Source organism: Euleptes europaea, chromosome 7 (assembly GCF_029931775.1).
Source record: "Euleptes europaea isolate rEulEur1 chromosome 7, rEulEur1.hap1, whole genome shotgun sequence".
NCBI classification, from domain to species: domain Eukaryota; kingdom Metazoa; phylum Chordata; class Lepidosauria; order Squamata; family Sphaerodactylidae; genus Euleptes; species Euleptes europaea.
The window spans coordinates 69,051,605-69,072,150 of NC_079318.1; the positions used below are offsets into that span (position 1 = coordinate 69,051,605).

The 20,546-nt window shown below is 42.5% G+C and overlaps 1 protein-coding gene across 1 annotated transcript in view; it reads left to right on the forward strand.

Moving 5' to 3' along the window:
- CCDC85A (coiled-coil domain containing 85A) overlaps positions 1-20,546 on the forward strand; it is a 136,316-nt gene that overhangs the window by 93,570 nt on the left and 22,200 nt on the right. Inside the window, exon 3 of the mRNA XM_056853282.1 lies at positions 10,225-10,301. Coding sequence (XP_056709260.1) covers positions 10,225-10,301 — 77 coding nt within the window. The remainder of the gene's footprint in view (positions 1-10,224; positions 10,302-20,546) is intronic.

A 20,546-nucleotide genomic window follows, 5' to 3' on the forward strand; every position in this document is an offset into this window, starting at 1 on the left:
TCTAAAGAGGTAGAATTTTCAATTAAGACCAGTAATTACTAAAAAAAACCCCCTCATTTCTTTTGTAGGAATTCGAGATTAAAAATACATAATTACAGGGAGATGTATAATTACCTACAGTGTCTGGAAAGCATACCTATCCCAAGGAGGAGTAAACTGCACCTGTTGCCTGGGTATAAGAACATAAGAAAAGCCATGCTGGATGAGACATGGCGGGGGGGGGGTCATGGCTCAGTGGTAGAGCCTCTGCTTGGCATGCAGAAGGTACCAGGTTCAATCCCCAGCATCTCCAGTTAAAGGGACTAGGCAGGTAGGTGATGTGGAAGACCCCTGCCTGAGACCCTGGAGAGCCGCTGCCAGTCTGAGTAGACAATACTGACTTTGATGGACCAAGGGTCTGATTCAGTATAAGGCAGCTTCATGTGTTCATGTGAGACCAAGGTCCATCAAGTCCAGCAGTCTGTTCACACAGTGGCCAACCAGGTGCCTCTAGGAAGCCCACAAATATGATGACTGCAACGGCATTATCCTGCCTGTGTTTCAAAGCACCTAATATAATAAGCATGCTCCTCTGATCCTGGAGAGAATAGGTATGCATCATGACCAGTATCCATTTTGACTAGTAGCCATGAATAGCCCTCTCCTCCATGAACATGTCCACTCCCCTCTTAAAGCCTTCTAAGTTGGCAGCCATCACCACATCCTGAGGCAGGGGCTCCACAATTTAACTATGCGTTGTGTGAAGAAATATTTCCTTTTATCTGTTTTGAATCTGTCACCCTCCAGCTTCAGCAAGTGACCCTGTGTTCTAGCATTATGAGAGAGGGAGAAAAGCTTCTCCCTGTCCACTCTCTCCATACCATGCATAATTTTATAGACCTCTATCGTGTCTCCCCTTAACCATTCTCTTTCCAAGCTAAACAGCCCTAAGCGTTTTAACCACTCGTCATAGGGCAGTTGCTCTAGTCCCCTGATCATTTTGGTTGCTCTTTTCTGCATCTTCTCAAGTTCTGCAATATCATCTTTTAGGTGTGGTGACCAGAACTGTACAAGGTATTCCAAGTGAGGTCTCACCACAGATTTATACAAGGGCAGTATGAGAGCAGCAGTTTTATTCTCTATTCCTTGTCTAATTATGGAATTTGCCTTTTTCTCAGCAGCCGCACACTGGGTTGACATCTTCATCTAGCTGTCCACTACCACCCCAAGATCCCTTTCTTGATCTGTCGCTGCCAGCCCAGATCCCATTAGCGTATATGTGCTTGGGATTTTTTGCCCCAATATGCATCACTTTATGCTTCCTCACATGGAATCTCATTTGCCATTTTATTGCCCATTCCTCCAGTTTGAAGAGATCCTTTTGGAGCTCTTCACAGTCCATTTTTGTTTTAACCACCCTAAATAATTTGGTGTCATCTGCAAACTTGGCCACCTTGCTGTTCACCCCCATCTCTAGGTCATTGATGAACAGGTTAAAAATCACTGGTCCTAACACAGATCCCTGAGGGACCCCACTGCTCACATCCCTCCATTGTGAGAACTGACCACTGATTCCTACTCTTTGCTAAAAATAACTATTTTGACTCAAATCGTGATAATCAGGATGGAGAGGTGGAGGGTATTTCCAAATGTAATTTGGATAGCCAAGGATAAAGCTTATGAGTGCCAATGCTTCTCATTTAGCAGTATTCAGAGCCACATACTTGGCACTGTGCTCCAATGAATTAACCATGTGCAAAAAATGTACATTTTGTTCCAGGAAGAAATAAGGAAATCAAATAGCCCCAGACCTGTAATTATAGACAAGATAAAGAGGTAGGTTATGTCATGGCAAATGTTAAAGCAATGTATGTACATATCAGAAATCCAATTGTAGGAGAAGGCGGACTAATTCATCATGGGCAAACAGTATTGAAAATGCATCATCTGTTGCAAATTTGCATATTTCCATTCACACAGAAGCACCCACCTTACCTAAGATGAATAAAATTTGCCTGAACATGGAAGATACACCACATTTTAGGTTCTCTGAATTCTCTGGTGTGATAGCAGATCCATTCATGACAGATTTTGGAGGTGATGATAAATTGATGGTGGTAACTAAAACTTAACTAAAAGGATAACAAGAACAGTGTTGGCTCCCAAGTACTTACTCCCTTGAATGTACACCCAATTAGGTATGTAAGTATGCAAAACTTCATTAGCTTCCATTTATCTCTCATTTCCTTTGCTTCCCTCTTCTCTCTGTATGACTTGGGATGGAAGCTCCTGGGATCATGACATAGCCTTTTAATTAAATGTGCATTATTAGGATGCATCTGGATCAGAAGGGCCTGTCTGTTGCAGGGACATGTGGAGGCCTGGAATGTGTAACTGTGTCCCAATGGGATAGTAGGCAGATTTTTGCACCATAAACTGTCATTAACTGTCACTGTCAAAATGAGTATCAGAAAGCAACCTTCTTGGGTGAGCAGAAAACCCACCCCTGGCAACAGTGATATCATAGGCCACTTCCTCATTTCACATGGGTGAAGCCTGACAGAACAATCCAAATGAGTAAGAGGTATTCTGAAAAATTATTTAATTGTTTGCATCTCAGTTTCCTCCCTGGTGGGGAGCCAAAGTGGCTCATAGTACAAAACAGAAAATATAATAAAATAAACTGGGGAAGGGAGGCTTCTGAGGTCAGAGTAGGTCTTCCTCTCTCTCCTGACAGATCTTCCTTTCAGCTTAAGGCTGTGACCTTCAGTCTAAGAGCTGAAGGAGAAGAATCCTTTGGCTCTTGTCCTTTGGCTCACCTAATGGCTTGTCACTCTAGGTATGCAGATCTTATATACCTGTGAAACAGGAGGTAAACTATATTTTATAGTCAGAAGAAGAAGAGTTGGTTTTTATATGCCGACTTTCTCTACCACTTAAGGGAGACTCAAAATGGCTTACAATCACCTTCCCTTCCCCTCCCCACAACAGACACCCTGTGAGGTAGGTGGGGCTGAGAGAGCTCTAACAGCTGTAACTTGCCAAGGTCACCCAGCTGGCTTCGTGTGTAGGAGTCAGCCAGCAGGCTCTTCCCTATTTCCTCTCTGGCCTGAAAATGCCATGTTGTGGGACTGTGATTAAACAAGAAGCAAGATTCATTTTATATGGCAGCAATGTATAATAAAGCTCTGATGGCCCTTTCTCCTTGCAAAATGCCTTGGGGAGGGGGTGCTTTGTGCTTGAGAAGAAGCAGAGGAAAAAGAGTGCTTAGTGCTTGCTGTTTCAGGCCCCTCTGCCTGAAACTTCCTCCCTCTACTGACAGTGAGTTGGCCAAATTCAGTGAGCAAGCTTCATTGTTGAATAGGGACTTGAACCCAAGTTTCTTGTATTCCTATCAAACCACACTGGTTCTCTTATAAACAGTGTTGTTAAGGCAAATAAGGATTTGTAGTCTGCTGATGAAGCCACTGCAATTTATGCTTACAGGAAGACAAAAGCAAAAAGCTGCCAGTGACCATAAAATATTTCATGAGCAGACATTTAAATGTATGAGAGCTCTTGGGGCTCTGATGTTTATATGAGCTTCAAAAGATGCTGAATGTAGGACAAGGTGGTACTGTGAGTTGACGGCTTGTTCTTTAATTCCTACCAAAATGTCTTGAAATCCTCTTTATGACTTGAGCAAAAATGAGATGGTTGATGTAATCCTTGTCCTTGTTTAACCTCATGATGATGGATAGTTTTGCGCCCTGAGTAGAAATAGTTTATTGCCCGACATTGTTAAAATAGTATCTTTTGGGTTATGAAATACTTCATCCCTTCCTTTCTTTATGCATTGTTATGTACTGCTCAGTCCCAAGGACTTGGGGCAAGTAAATGAAATTTAATATGAAATATATGTTGCCATGGCTCAGGAGTATAAGATATATATTGCAGGTCTCCTGTTCAGTTTCTCTGTCTTTGGCTGCCGAGCAAGGAGAGAGCTCTGCTGGAGAGCCTCTTCTAGTCAGAGGGAAACAGGCTTTGGTTAAAAAGACCATTTGCCCATTTTGTGAAATGAGGTTGCTGCTCAGCTTGATGCCAGTCTTTATTTCTTGCATCAGTAGATGACCTTCAGAAGATGAGCCTCAGCTGCCCAGAAGGAACGTGAGAGTGTCACACCATCATGGCTTGCCATGAGTATCCTCTTGTCCCCAGAACTCAGACTGAAAAGGGGAGGGAATAATCTCTCACAAGAGGTTGGTATTACTGGAGACAGAAACACTGTGAGAGACTTGTGCCACTGCTCCTTCTGCAAAAGCACTGTGGAGAATGAAGCAAGATTCAGCCTTTCCTTGCAGTCTTCTGGGTCATGACGTGGATTTGCTGGAAAGGCAGGGCTTTTTTCTTAGGTGTTGGCCTTCAGAGAAAGAATACTATTATAGTTATTTAGTTAATCTATTTGTGTACTGATCTGGTTACTTTATATCTAAATAGGGTATCACAGATTATCTTTCCTAGGAGAAAAGACTTTTGGAGCATCTCCCTTTAGAAAAAGGAAGGGAAGGGGCTGTGGCTCAGTGGTAGAGTGAAGTAATGGTGTTGCCTGATGGCGATTTTTAAATATTTTTCTCCTTTTCCTCCTGCTGCCCACTGGAGTGCTGGTAGGAAGTGGGAGCTGGACAAATGGTAAGCATGGCCTTCCCCTTTCCCCCAAAGATTGGTGGTGGAAAGTGTCGTCAAGTCACAGCCAACTTATGGTGACCCCGTAGGGTTTTCAAGGCAAGAGAAGAATGGTTTGCCATTGCCTGGCTCTGTATAGCAACCCTGGACTTCCTTGGTGGTCTCCCATCCAAGTACTAACCAGGGCTGAGCCTGCTTAGCTTCTGAGAGCTGACGAGATGGGGCTAGCCTGAGCCATCCATGTCAGCACCAAAGATTAGCAGGGATCTAATTCTACAGCCTCTGGGCAGTGGTGCAGAAGTTTCAGCTCCTTCTTAGATTGTTGTGATCACTCTTCTTAGCAGGACCTTGAGCAGGGCCTCCCCTGAAGAACAAGTAGATTAGGAGTCTGTATGGAGAGAAGATGCTTTCAAAGAAATGTAGGCTGCAGACTTCTTAGAGTTTTAAAGGTTAAAGCCACCATTATAAAATGAGCCTCAAGCTATTTAGAATCTTAAAACCTTAAATTGAGCTTGGAAGCTCATCTTAACTTGTGTCCAGAATGTCACCACAAGCATAAAATCAGCACCTCAATTTGAGCTTGGAAGCTGATGTAGTTGCAGCAACACTGTGTATATCTCCACTTCTGCACCTTGGCAAGGAGATGGATTCCCACATTCTACACAAAGTTCAGCTTCTTAGCTGTATTGTATAGACTGGTCCTAAGTGAGTATGATGATATCAGGCCTGGATCTGTCATGCTTGTGTTCCAGTTCCCACTCAGCAATGGACTTGGTAGGTAGGCTTGAGTGAGTCATAATCTCTCAGAGGTCATTTCCTTTCTGCAAGATGGGCATAACATTAGCCTTGAGCATAAGGCTGTTATCAGGCTGACTGAGACAAAGGTTATAAAGTTGTTTGTAGAATGGGAAGAGCTCTGAATAAGTTTAGCCTTAGAGTTCTGTTGGAAGGCAATCAGAATCATGCTGTTTTGTCTTTCTGCCATTGTTGCTGATACACCCCTTTCAGCAGAGAACACGTTTTATAAACATGCTCAGCTGGAGGGAGTTGCAATTAAATATTTGGGACAGAAAAGGTCAGGTCTCCAGGTCTTGGAATAAGGAACAGTAAAACCCTAGGATGCAGCCAACTCTTGTAGTTTTCCTGAGCTGTCTTCCCTTTCCAGTCTTCTACTTCCTTTTTCTAGCCCAATTAAAAAAAAAAAACTTCCAGAGTTCTTTTCTCTTTTGCTTTCCGACTAGCTTTGCATTAGGTCATCAGTCTGACCCGTAAGAGTATTGCATTGTCAGCAGCGCAGGACAAGAGCATTATTGCCACTGAACTTTGACTCAGGTAAAATTAGAACCAAACTGGGAGAGTTTTGCTCTAGCAAAATATCCACAGGAATTTCAAGTTAAATTAGAAGAATTTGGATAAGAATATTGTCGAAGGCTTTCACAGTCAGAGTTCATTGATTCTTGTGGGTTATCCGGGCTGTGTAACCGTGGTCTTGGTATTTTCTTTCCTGACGTTTCGCCTGCCACAGATGCTGGTGAAACGTCAGGAAAGAAAATACCAAGACCATGGTTACACAGCCCGGATAACCCACAAGAACCAATTTGGATAAGCTTTGCAAAATTCCATGGGTAGGAAAGGTATGGTTTCAGCAAAAATAAATAAATCTATAAGAATGTTGAGAGAAGTTAAAAGAATTTTTCTAAGATAAACAGATTTCCGTAGGTGGTTGTGGCGGCGGCATTTGACTACTTATACATAATTGGGGGTTTATTACCATAAATTATGATAATGGACACTAATGTAGATAGCATTAAGGGCTATCTAAGGACATTCATGGAGAAGAGATCCATCAATGGCTATTAGCCATACTGCTTAAATAGAGCATCCATCTTCAGAGACATTTCATTTCTGAATATCAGTTGCTGAGGGCAGCTTTAGGGAAGATCTGTGGTCTCCATGCCTTGATTTTGGGCTTCTCAGAAGCATTTGGTTGGTCATTGTGTGAAAAAGCATGCTGGACCAGTTGGGCCTGATCCAGCAGAGTTCTCCTTACATTCTTATAGGAACTGAATGTAAGATGGTAGCTATTGTCAGTTTTCCCCTTTGGGGAACGCTTTGGTTCACCCCAGGAGAACTAGTGGCAACTGTAAAGTAGAAACTGTAAAGGATTGATCTACTTAATTGTCTGGCCTAAAGATATCAGAAGAACAGCATGTGTCATTCCCACTATTAAAGCCATCCAAAAAGGGGTGTTACTTTAGCAGAACTTCACAGGTTGTGTATGCTAATTTCCGAAGCATCACAGGTTCACCCATCACTTGCTATGACAATTCTTGCATAGCAGAATGCACAGTACCTTGGATCACCTCTTTCCCTGTTGTCCCACAGCCCTATTTTTAGTTCAGTACCACGCTGTATTTTAATCATTTCTGACAAACCGCTGTAGATTGCCTTCTTATGTATTGCAGTTCACACGCACTCCCATTGTGTGTGCATATTGAAATCACCAGTGAGCTTCAGAATGGGAAGGAGGGAAATCTCATCTAGTGCCATTCATTTTTATTTTATAGGCTGCCTGGCAGGTGAGGTGATCTGGATATAATTGAGCAGCCAGCTCAGCAGCAAAATTAAGACCTACTAAGGTCTGTTGAGCTCATGGCTTGGCTATCCACAGACCTGCTCTTTGAACCCAACAATTGCCCTCCTGGTTTAAGGTCCCAAGTATTCTATTGCAAGCCCAACTGGGAATGATGGTTCAAGACTGAAATGTAAATAGCACAGGGAAATAAGTCATGTACAATTCTAGCATGTTCAATTCATGTTCAATTCTAGCATTCTTTAAGAACACCAAATCATGGGGAGGGGTGGGGTATGAAATATTTATGTATGTCATACAAGATATTCTTCAATGGCTACGACTTCAAGTTCCACCCTCCAGGAGCCTCAGCCAATCATTTTCAAACAGTGGCTTGGAATGTTGCACAAAAAGGAGGGGATGAGTTTGGCAGTTTAACTGCCGGCCAACCGACAGAGTTGAGGATTGTTGGTTTCTGGCGGGAGAAGAGTTAGGAGGTCTGCTGCTTATGTAGGTAGTCCATTAGGTACTTCGGGTATTTTGAACAGTGGTAGGGTTTGGCTGCTCTTTTTTTCAAAACAGTTGAAAGCCTTTCTGATCTATGTTATAAGTCTGAATCAGTCAAACAGGAAACCTGCTTTGTAACTGGTGTGGTTTCTCAGGTCCTGGAACTCCAGTAACTCTGATAGGGATGGAGAAAATGAAAACAAACAACCAAGCCACATGTACTACTGAAATAAACCTGTTTCTTAGTTGTTTCCCTCGAGCCTATAAAGGGTAAAGGTAGTCCCCAGGGCAAGCACCGGGTCATTACCGGGTCACATCATGACGTTTACTAGGCGGTCTATGTTTACAGGGTGGTTTGCCATTGCCTTCCCCAGTACGCTACACTTTATCCCCAACAACCTGGGCACTCATTTTACTGACCTTGGAAGGATGGAAGGCTGAGTCAACCTTGAGCCGGCTACTTGAAACCGACTTCCGTCGGGATCGAACTCAGGTCGTGATAGGGCAGGTGAAGGCACCCTGAGTCCAGGCATTGACCTCACCTGTCCCAAATGCCTTAATGATAAAAATTTCTTGATATGGAGATGGGGTGTCACCACAAATGGCTGCTGTTCAGCTTGCTGCTCAAGCCTTGGACGGGATGGGTGTAAATGGCAGCAGTGGGAGTCTGATATTTTCTTCTTTCCCCTCTGTTGGAGTGGATGGGTTCTGGGTTGTCAGGACCTCCAAAAGCATGGGGCCTGGGCCAAGTTGGTGGAACTGATAGTAACTTTCCTTTGTCAGGCTGTAGTCGCCTTCCCATCAGTTGTATGAGAGGAGTGAGTAGGCAGGATTGATGCCTTGTTGCCTCCTCAACCCCTGCTGACTGAGCTCCTTTCCAGGTCCTTGTTTCGACTTTGTTTTGAATCAGAATATATAGTGTCTGCCTAATATACAGAATGCTTCACAATACTTTCATCATAAAATATAAAGGGAGCAAATCTGTGTCTGTATGTCACCTTTTTTGTATGTCACTGTCGTATATTAAATAGAGAGCTGCAGCTAACATACTTTGCCTGATGAGTGGATCTCTGTTACATGTGTTCACAAATGCTTCTGCCACATTCACACTCTTACTTTGTCAGGTGTGCACTTAAAACATCTCAGATGTGCACTTAAAAAGGCCTTGATCCACCCATTTAACAATTCTGTATAAAAATAATTTTCCCATTTAAGACAAAGGAAGCAATGATGATGGTTTTATCTAGATTAGGTTTTCAGCCCAGTCATGGCCCTGGAACCTGTTTTCCAAGTTAAGCTCAGATTTGGAATTGAGACATGCAATTATTTTAACTGAAAAAAAAATACATGCACTTCTGAGCATATGTAGAATTCCTTCCCTTGCCACCAAGTAAGCGGATCCTACCACTCTGATATTTAGAACTGGAGATTGACTTCTGAGATCGTGGATCCCAGGCAGGCATGATCCCTACTACATATTTGTTTAGGAATTGACAACTGGGCCTAAGCCTCTCAGTAAGCTGAGATAGACTGCATAAGTGCTTCCAAAGTTCAAATCCAGAAGAGAGGATCATATCATGTAAATGAACGACATGAAGACATGTTTGCCTGCTAGGGCATACTTAAATCCCTAGCCACTTCAACTTCAGTTTTCTTCATATAGATGCCAAAGGATGAAGAAAAAAACAGAGCCTGTGCAGAATGACAGTCAGTGGCATCTCTCAGTTTTTAGTGGAATATTGGAGTGTGTCACCCTAAAGGTTTCGGGGGCATTCTTAGCCAGTGAGCAATGGGGCAGCTGCCCCACAGCCCGCACATGGGGGCCACAACTGCCCACGGCCCTGCTTCTTCAAGGATGGGAGAAAAGAAGAGCATGGTTTTGCCACCACTTGCACATGCCCCATCTAGAGTTTAGACAGCTGGTTTTCAGTGGCTGCACTGACTCCTGCCCACCTCATACAGAGCAAGGATCATCCCTTTCTTGGCTTCATGGGGGGCAGCAGGGAGGAGGAAGCAGTGATTCAGGGCCACATCCTGGACTTTTCCCAAGGACTTCGGAATCACTGAGACTACCCCTGCAAGGACTTTTCTAATGTAAAGAAATTGTATCTGAATGTTGCATTCTTCTTGGCTGTGCAGTTATCTACATACATAGAACAAAGGCAGTTTGTGGGGTATAATTGTGTATATCCCAGATGAAAGTTTCAAATTAAGCCACACAGGTTCACTAATTTAGATTCTCTACAAAAAATTGTAGTTCTCACACCAGGGCTTAACGTCTTGGATGGTTTCTAGTTACAGCCAACCACCTGGCCCTTTAAACAACTGGAGAGCAACAAAACAGAAGATTTTAAATCTATATCATAGACTTAGCAGCTACTGCTGTCAGTACGCCCAGTCAGAAACTGCCTTCTGGAGGTTCTGGCCTCGGGTGTGCCCAAGCAGTTGTGTGTGTGTGTGTGTGTGTAATACGAGTTCTTTTCTTTTGTCTTTTTTAATTTTAGAACCAACCTTGTCCTATGTTAGGCAGCTGGAAGCAAGAGTAAGACAGCTGGAGGAGGAAAATCGCATGCTGCCCCAGGTGGGTGACTTCTGTTGTGAGGTACACTAGCTTGTAGCTCAGGCCCATAGCTAGATCTCTGGTGCAGGCCAGTTCCTGAAATTGGCTTCACTCTGTTGAATATAAAATCCTTGCAACCGGTAGTTGAGTGTGAGTAAAATGTGAGTGCCTTTTTTTGAAATGGGTAAGAAATTGGACTATTGTCACAGTTTGTGGGGAATGGGGCATCAGCATCCCAAGTGATAACAGGTTTGGCACCCCAGAAATCAGGAAGGAGTAGGTCATCAGCAGAAGGCAAGGGGCATAGTCCAGGCAGGTAAAAAAAGTCAGGATCCAGAGGCATCAGTGAGGCAAGGATGAGGCAGGGTAGCATGTCTGGCAGAGTATTCTCACTAGGAGACAATTGCTCAGAGGGAGTGAGGAGCTTATAGTTGGGATGACCCTGCACATAAGACTTCTCTGAAGATATTCTATTATGGTTTAATACAACTTTTTATTTATTGAAAGCATCTTGCATTGTAACAGTAGAATTGCTGTGTTGGACATTCCAAAAATTACACAAAGGTCTCCAAACATCTACAAAGGAGCTTGTACAACCCCCCCCCCCACCCATCACTAAAGTGCATCTGGAATATAATTTACTCATTGATTCTAGATTCCACTAGGAAAATGCCCACCAAGTGCGTAGGACTAGCAGTGCTGGCTGTTGCTCACTGTGTATGCCCACATTCGTTCATGATATCTGCAGAATTGTCTCTCCCAGTATATTCCTCTGTGGCAGCTCTACCGGTCAAGCCCTGCTTAAAGTATCAGTAGGTAGGCAGATTGAGTCATCATCATCAGCCTGGACCAGAGCTTTCTCTGCTGTGGCCCCTGTATTGTGGAATGGACTTTCTGAATATGTCACAAAGGCCTTCTTGTATTGCTAGAATTCTTATGCCACTGCTATGTGTGGTTATTCAGAAGAGCCTTTCCAGATTAGTAGTTGTTGATTATTAAGTTTGATATTTTATGAACCCTGATAGTCTAAACTAGTTTTGCTGTTGTATTGTTTTACTCATTTTGGTTTATTGGTATCTATTTTAATGGACGACGTAAGCTACCTTGAGTCCTATGAAGAGACAGGCAGGTTAAAAATGCCTCAAATACATATGAAAAAAGAGTAACTGTCACAGGAGAAAGTTCTCATGTTTCCTCCCAAAGTGTATCACCTTCCTCTCCATCTGAGTTTTCTGGCGATAAAGACAGTACTTCCCTTATCCATATTGACGAAGGACCTCAGATGGATGGCAGAGATAGAGTCATTACTGTGTATATTCCTTACTTTTGCAGAAATGGTGCCATGCAGACCCATGAATGTGTTATTGACAACAAAATGCAGCATCTCAAGGGTGCCTTGCACCTAGGGTGCTGTTATGAGCTGAGATAATGGAACTTGTAGTTTTCTGAGCAGCTCATGTCCATTCCAAAGATTCAGGTGCTCTGGAGAATCACTCCTCTTAGTACCAGAGACACTCCTGATGCACTGTCACACATCCCAACGAGAAGGGGAAGAATGAAGGTTTTACAGAAAGGCTTTCAACTGCCTCCCTCTGATATGTTTTGGAGAAGTGAAGGAGATAAGGCAGGGCTTAGGGGTTCTTAGGATGGGATGTAGGGAAACTGTTCCGGTCCAGTTGCGCTACAAATTATGATATTTGAGAAGCATGGCTGGATCTGAACAATGCGTACTCTCCTCTTATGTATTTAGTTAGATTATTTATAGTTCATCTTCCTTACTGGGACTCAAGGCGAATTACACAGACTAAGTTAATACAATCAACAGGATGGGGCATCCAGTGAACAATGAATAAATACTAACCTTACTTGTTAAATAACACAAAAATTACATAATAGGATCCCGCTTATGGCAATAGGCAGTACGAGCTATACACAATACTATGGTTCACAGTCTCTAACCCTTTACCAAAGCATCTTTTCGAACCCAGTGCAGGCTGCTGTACTCCTTGAAATACTGCTTCTGTGGGTTGATATGGCTTTAGGAATGGCATGAGAGTAGTGAGGGGGGGGTCTGCAGTGTGAGCTGGGGGAATTGAGAGACATCTTATGCAAGTTAATGTAGGATTAAATCTGTTGAATTTTTCCCCTCATGTTTTCAGGAGCAACTTGTATTGGCTGAACCTATTCTGAATTGAGCAGAGGAAGTTCACTTATTGTTCATTGTAATCATTAGATATTTTATTATTTAAACATTTATACCCTGCCTTTCCTTTTGGTTCAAAGTGGCTAATATCTCTCTCCTGATGGAAACATCTCTGTCTTGGAATCAGCAATGTATAAACTAGGTCTTAGACACTCTTCTCCTTTAAACCAGTACTTCCTCAGAACTTTATCCCATGCCAACAGCTGTGTAAAGTCTTCTGCCCACCTGACTGCCTCAGATATTATGATGAGTGATCATGGAAGTGTTTTGGGTAATGTAAGTGTGTGTGTGTTGCACTGGGCTTGTTTTTACATAAAACTGAGAGTGTTCAGGAAAGCAGAACTAAATGCAATTTAAAGCTCAGTGCTACTAAAGCCTCCCCGTCCAGCAATCAAATATACTCATCTTCTTGTGTTTTAATTTCTCTTTAATGAGGCTTGACAAACACTTGAGCGGGGGTTAAGATTAAATTCTCTCTCATGCTTTAGCTCCCTTTCCCCCTTAGAATTGATACTTTGCTATCAAAACCTCACTGTGCTGGAGAAAGAAAATGTGATAAAGAAAGTTATAAATAGCCACCTTCATAGATTCAGCAGTCTTTTTTCATACCCCATATTCAGTAAGAGGCTTTTCCCTCCACTTAACACAGTGTTGTTTGTATCTAAAGGTTACACAAATGCTGCTTGGGCACCTGTTATGAACTCATGTATATATGGCAGTTCTAGGATGGATCCAACCAACTCTTCTGGTGAAAGAGGAAGGAGTGCTCCCCTTTGACCATGAAGAAAAGACTCTGCTGGGAAGCTTAGGACCAGCAAGGATAAAAGCTATACATGACATGGCCTGCAGTAAGGAAGCGAATTGAGTGAGGCTGGGTAGGAAAACAGGCTGGATGCAACCCTTTGTCTGCACTACAGAGCAACACTTGTGAACATGCACAGCTGCACTCTATCAAGGTAGACAGGTCATCCATCTAACTCAGTATTTTCTACTCTGGCTGGCAGCAGCTCCCTAGGCTCTCAGATGGAGAAGGGACTTTTCTATAATTTGCTACCTGAGTTCCTTTTCACTGGAGATGCCAGGGACTGAACCAGGGATCTTCTTTGTGCAAAGCAGCAGGTGCTCTATCACAGCACCACAGCTTTTCCATACAAATGCTCCTTCCACTACATAGGGGTGTGGTCCCCCCAGGATGTGATTCCTACCTGAGTAGGGCACTGCTTCTTCCTAGGAGTTCTTCTGAAGTGAAGTGAACACATGAAGCCGATTTATACTGCGGCAATGGATTTTTATTTATTTATATATAGTAATATTTTTATAATCCACCTATACTGGGGTTGTATACGAACCCACACCCATAGTTGACAAACACTTAACTACAGCAACAAAAAACAATAAGAAAGAAGAGATGTACTGCTTTCCCAAAAGGTGATACCATCTTTATAGATTAACTATCAAATACCCATGTGAAAAGAAAGACCTTACATTGCTTACAATATGCAGACAGCGCAAGAGCCTTCTGTACTCCCCTGAGGAGGGCCTTTAACTCTACAGCCACCACTGAACAAGACTGCACTTGCACTGTGACAAATCGAACAGCTTGAAGGGATGACCTGGGAGGATCCAAGGAGGCAAATATACTCCCATGGGAGAGATGGTTCTTCAAGCAAACTGGTGCCAGATTGTGTAGTGCTTTAAAAGTCAAAACCAGTACCTAGAATTAGACCCAGAAGAATATGGGCAGTCAGTGTAGCTGTTCCAATGGGGGGGGGTAATATGCTGCTCTCTGCAAGCTCTAACCAATAGCTAGACTACCCTACATTAACATCTATTCTAGCTTCCAGATAGCCCTCAGGTGCAGCCCCATATGCAATAAGTTGAAATCATCTCGTCTCAAGATGAGATATTCCCCATGAGATCCTCTTAACATGAAATGTCAGGGATTAACAGTGCAATCTTGAAGGGGGCGCGTGAAAGAGGTTTGGATATGGCGTGACCCCTGCCCCAGCATAAGTGCCACTTACGCCAGCTGAATGTGCATTTACACAGCCGCAGGGCCACTTATGCTAGCTCCGAGGTGCTGCGTGGCAGCACCATGCATGGGCACTACTGCAGCCTCAGCGGCAGTGTATATCCAACACTGGATGTTTCTGGGGGCTGTTTTCGCCCTGGGAATGCCCCCTTTTGCTGGTGTTGAGTTACACCAGCAAAAATGGTGGTGTCGCCCTGTGAAACTGCTTGGGGGATTTTCCCTATTGGTTTGCTCACCGCAGCGGAGCAAATCAATCAGAAGATTGCCTGGCTGCACGGTCCCTGGGCAAGCCTCTACTACCCCCTCTTAGGATTGCTCTGCCCACCTGGGATCTTCTTGATACAAAGTACATTGTACTTCTGAGCCATAGCCCCTTGCCATCATGTATCCCAAATAATGTGTGTGCTTGTACAACTGATGCTTGAAATGGAAGGCTCCCCACAATTGGGTGTGTACAAATGTATGCATTGCATCATATTACATTATACATGCAATATTATGCATGCAGTGAGGAGACACACATGCAGTCAGGCATGCGTATATAGTTTTGTCACAGTGCGTGAACTAGTCCAGATATATTGTGAGGCTGAAGGCACGCTGTAGCTTACATTGGCCGAGTTGTAACTAATGATTGCTTATGTTTCCAGTTGGTAGAAGACTTGATAGAATCCAAGCTCCTTTTCTCTGGCCATAGATGGAAGATTTGGAGCAAGAAAACAGGCCCTTCCCCAGAGCCACAGCAGACTACCAGATCATTCTTCCAGAGATCATATCTGAGTTAATGGGCTGGCCGCATTAGGGCTTGTGCATTATCAGCGCTTATCCAAGTGCTAAGCTATGTGAGCCTGTTGCATCTCAAGACATAGAAACGATATAACCTTTCTTCAGAGGGGCTAGAAGTATACTGGGCAGGAACTGCCATGCAAATGGCACCATATTGAAAATGTCTGGTGTAATAGACTGTGGTTTCTTTGGAACATTCATTCCTTTGTCCAGTTTCCCATTTTTCATTTTGATGGGGCATCATCATCACAAGATGATTTTTTTTTTTTACATCAGTTCAACATCTGTGCTTCTGTAACTGCATCAAAAATTCTTAGTAGCCTCATTTAAGAAGGCACAGCTCGGAAGTTAATCTGTACTGTATTGTGCTTGTGGAAGTGAAGCCTCTGTCGTGATTGTGTGAACTAATGTGATGCCATAGCGCAGAATGTTCATGAACATGCCATCTTTCCAGAATGTTTGCAGTTACATTTCTGCGAGGGAAGGAAAAGTTACTGATACTGGTTGGAAATAAAATATCACACTTAAACTAGGGTCAGGAGTAGTTTTGTGGGGCTTGGTGAAGAGGAATGGGACTCTAGAAGCAAAAGGAAGAGTGCAGAGTAGCAACAGGAACCAAGAAGATGGTAGGGAGATGAATGTCACATTTTGAATAGACCAGCCAGTTCCTTGGCTACAGGCTATTAGTCTTATTGGAATTTTCAGCTGACTTTTTTTCTTTAAAAATGCCTATTTGTGATTCTACAGTTGCATATTAGCAATTATTTCCATAGTATGCGAAGTTTGGATTTATTTTTTAGAATTTATTTTCCTAAAATGATTTTTTTCATCAGGATTTCCACATAGCTTGCTGTGCAAACTGCTTCCTTTCATCACTGTCAGTGTTTGGCTAGAGCAAAGGTGGACTGCTTTTTTCCTGCTATTCTTTCTCCTCACCAAGCTGAGCACTGGGAGGAAGAAAGCAATCCATTAGACGGAAGCTATTCAAGGAACCCTGTTCCCAGGAATGTTTTCCTAAGCAGGAAGCTTCCAGGGTTTAGGAATAGAAAGCGGGTTCTTTCTGGGCTTTGGGGAACAAAGGATGCAAGCTGAGTGAGGGGGGACTTTAGTTGGTGAAAGCCATGCTTTTGAGTAAACAGTATGAACTCTTTTGACTGTCAATTATTTACATATATATTTTTAGGATTGACTTCAAGATAGATATATAGGTGACATTTGATTGTTGGATCAGATCATTGATCTGTCTAGCCAGCATCCTGCCTGCCAACAATGGCCATCCTCAGGAAAGTTCTCAAGTATGGCATCACTGTATTAAATGGCAAAATGGCTGACCTTGGGCTTTTCTGCAGTCTTATATTCGTTGCTTGTGTGCCCGTACTGCGTTGCATTTTTTCCTTTCTGCATATGTTTTGCTCCCTCTAGTGATCTCTTTGGTTTTTCATCACTGTAACTCAGGTTTATTTATGAGCGCTTCAAATGTGCTTGTAAATAAGATGGAGATATAGCGATGAAATATTGAAGCAACCACTAGAGGGAGCAAAACATGAGCAGAAAAGAAAACTGATGCAATATGGGTACACAAGCGAGGAAATAACATGTGTGGAAAAACCCCATCTAGATGTTGAAAGCAGCCAAACTGGGCCACCCACAAAGATGTAGGGGTTTTTACATACTTGTTGGAATTCCTGGGTATGCAGAAAATTTGTCTTTTCAAAGTAACTGCTGTATTGGGGGGGGGCTCAAAATGTCTCTGATGAGGACTGAAAATACTTCAGAAAGAATGGAATGCTGAGAGCCGCTCGGAGTTAGTAAAAGGGGAAGTGTGTGCATTTGGGAGGAGAAATCTGCAGCTTGTTGATTGCTTATCCCCAACTTCTGCTCAACGGAAGCAGATTGTCTCTGAAAATGGAGGGGGTTCTTGTTGCTTTTTGGCACTGATGACAGAATTAAGCTCATAACTTCTCAAATTTCTTTGATCTAGTGGACATCCCAATACCCTGTGTGAGTGAGTTCCATAGATGACTTGAGCGTTATGCTTCTTGTACTCACTTCTTATCACTTTTGGAGTATGTCCCTTATTTTCTTTGTACTGTGAGAGCACTGTGTTGACTGAGCACTACTAGCACTTAATGAGGAGCTAAGTATGCATATCTGGACTAATTATTGTATTTTTAATTGTATTTGAAGCAGTAGAACTTAGGAGACTGTAGGTTCATGCAAGAAGAATGGAAGCAGAAGATACTTATTGTTTCCTGATCCATTTGAGAAGGATGTTATCATTATTCTAAGATGGACTCTGTAAATCTGGTTCTATTTTTAGATGCCCCCCTTGGGGTGGGAGGGTTGAGACAAAACCTGTTAGAAATAGCCATTTTTCTTTTTCTTTTTAAAAATCTAGTGATGTAATTGGCCCTAAAGTCTCACCATCTAATAGAACAATAAGCTAGTAAAACGAATATTGCCAGGACAACAGTATCTGAAAGAAACAGAAGGATTCTGCCTTTGTTACCAGAGGAGTACAAGCAAATGCACAGGAGCTGGAGGAATTGAATTCTCAACTTCCATGGCAACGCAGCAGAAGTCGGACAAAGCAGAGGTAGTGGCAGAATATGCCCATGTAGAGGTTAGCCAATGAATCAGAAGGGGAAAAAGAATATCTTTGGGGAGAATATTTTCAGCAGTTGTGTTGAAGGCAGCAGAAATATATTTCATAATTACTTCTGAATAGGGCAAGTTATAGCAATTCTTACTCAAGTCTCTTTCTTTTTATTGGTTTAGGAATAGAAAGCGGGTTCTTTCTGGGATTTGGGGAACAAAGGATGCAAGCTGAGTGAGGGGGGACTTTAGTTGGTGAAAGCCATGCTTTTGAGCAACACAGAACTTCTTCAGGTACAACAGGAAGGTAGCTTGTTCCATATCAAAGGTCTCTCTTCAGCTGGTAGCTATGATGGCCAGATGGAACTGCCATGTTCAGAGGCAGTGTACCTTTGATTGACACTTGCCGGGGAACAAACAGGGGAGTGCTATTTCTGCCCTCCCTTTCTTTGAGGTACCCAGAAGTATCAGGGTGGGCACTGTGAGAAGCAGGATGCTACACTGAATGGATCTTTGGTTTGGTCCAGAGGGGCTCTTCTTTTTTTCCTCAGCTCTACCTAAAACCAGTACAGTGCAGTGAATAAAATAACTGATTTGCTGGATCAGACAAAAGTGCATAATCCAGCGTTGTTTCCAGCATCCAGATTCCTCTGGAAAACTCATGACTAGGACATGAAGGTTGGAACAATTTGGGTAACCACTAAAACGAAACCTCCTACAGAATGTGTTCTCTCTGTGTGAGAAAAACTTCGTATGATAAAGCACTCATTCTGAATGTACAACAACAAAAAGTCTGAGGACTTCCTCATTCTTCTAGTGGAAACACTGGAAAGTGTGGGGGAACACTGAAAAAACACCTCTTATATTGTAGACATGCATAACCTGTTCAATAACATTTTTGTTAATGTATAAATACTTTTGGCAACAATATGCTAGGGTATGTTAAATAATAATACATTATTAAAGAGTTCAGTATTTTCATTGTTATAAAGGTTTGCTTAATATCCACACATGCTGGCAGTCCTACCTACTGTGATTCTATGAGTGTCTTTGTCCAAATATGCTTTCTTTTGTGAGCTACAGAATTGTTTCTTAGCTTCAACTTCTATTGTTTTCCTTTATCTCAGATTGTAAAAATTAATGATACATGAGCTGTGATAGTATAGGGTGCAGTAGTTTGCAACCACATTTTGAGTGTACTTGCCATTTTTCTTATGGAACATGAAGATATTTATATTTTTAAATTCCATAAATATGCCAAATATTACAATTTTATATGCTAACTACATTATAAATTATGTATTTTGTATTGTTTTAAATCAGTAAAATAAGTTTAGGTTTCATTGGAAAGTAAGTGTTGCATGTATTTCAATTCCATCCCCCACCCCCTATTTTTTTCTGTATTTTTCTGAGGAAAAATCCTTTTTTCCCCCTGTGGCTTCAAAATTTCCAGAAGTTTTACATCTCTAGTTCTGAAATTGAGGAACTTTTCTAACAAAGACCTCATCTCCCTTTCTCCTTCTTTTTTTGTTGAGGGCCATTTCTTAAATTTGCAGGTCTGCTTTCCCATGGCTCCATTCCACATCCCTCCAATAACATTGTGACTTGGACAGATGATGGATATCATCTGCACCCCAGGATGAGGCGATGCTGGCATGTCTGACCCTCCCAAGAGACTTTCTGGGTCCAAACACTGCCAGAGCTTGATGGAAAAGAGGCACAGTGTGTATAACATAAAAATTCCATGTGTTTGATACATCTGCTAGGGTAAGAAACCTTCAAGTAAATTGTGCTGTATGTAATTAAGAACTAAACATTTTTAACACAGTTGTATCTTCCTGTCTGTGGTATCAGATCCTTCACTTTGTGATGGATGACTCATTGATTGTGCCTCATTCCAGCAAGCTCTACCTCCTCACTTGGTTTGTTGAGAGACTTGCTGATTCTTTTGCTTCTCTTGCCCTTTCCTATTATTTTTCTCTTTGTTTAGCTTTGCTTTCATTTCATGTTTTGGGGACGGTGGGTGTTTTTAACAATCTGTTTTGCCTTTGTTGTATGGCTGCTTAGCTGCCCTTTTCCACTCTTGGAAAATGAAGGTACAAGTTAGCATTGCTGTCTCTGAGACACACATTATTTTATGTTTCAACACCCCAGCACTTTCCATTTCTCACTTTCCTTCCATTAGTTTATCACCTCCAATTTCACCCTCTGTTTCCCTTTGACTTCAGCCTCTCAGTGTACTTCCCCCTTTCCTGGATTGTTCAGTGTTCTTACACACCAAGCTAGGCTGTTGACTAGAAGCAACTTCATACCAACCTATCAAGTTGTATTTCTGTATAACAATCTAACAATGTGAATAATATGTGCAACTTCCTGAAGTATAAATGGAAGGGGGATTATCCAAGATGGACTTCTTTGGTGGGAGTATCTTAGGACCATAGCCCATATTTTTTGGGGTAGGGTTGTTAGTAAACCATGGGGGAATTCCTGGAGGTTTGGCATCAGGGACTGAGGAGGTCAGAGTTTGGGAAGGAGAGGGAACTCAGTGGGTATGCGATACCCTTTGAACAGGTTCCAGAGGATTTACAGAGTCCATCCTTGGAAGTTCTCATGTTCCCCAGGGGGAAACTGTTGTTTGGAGATTAGTTATAAT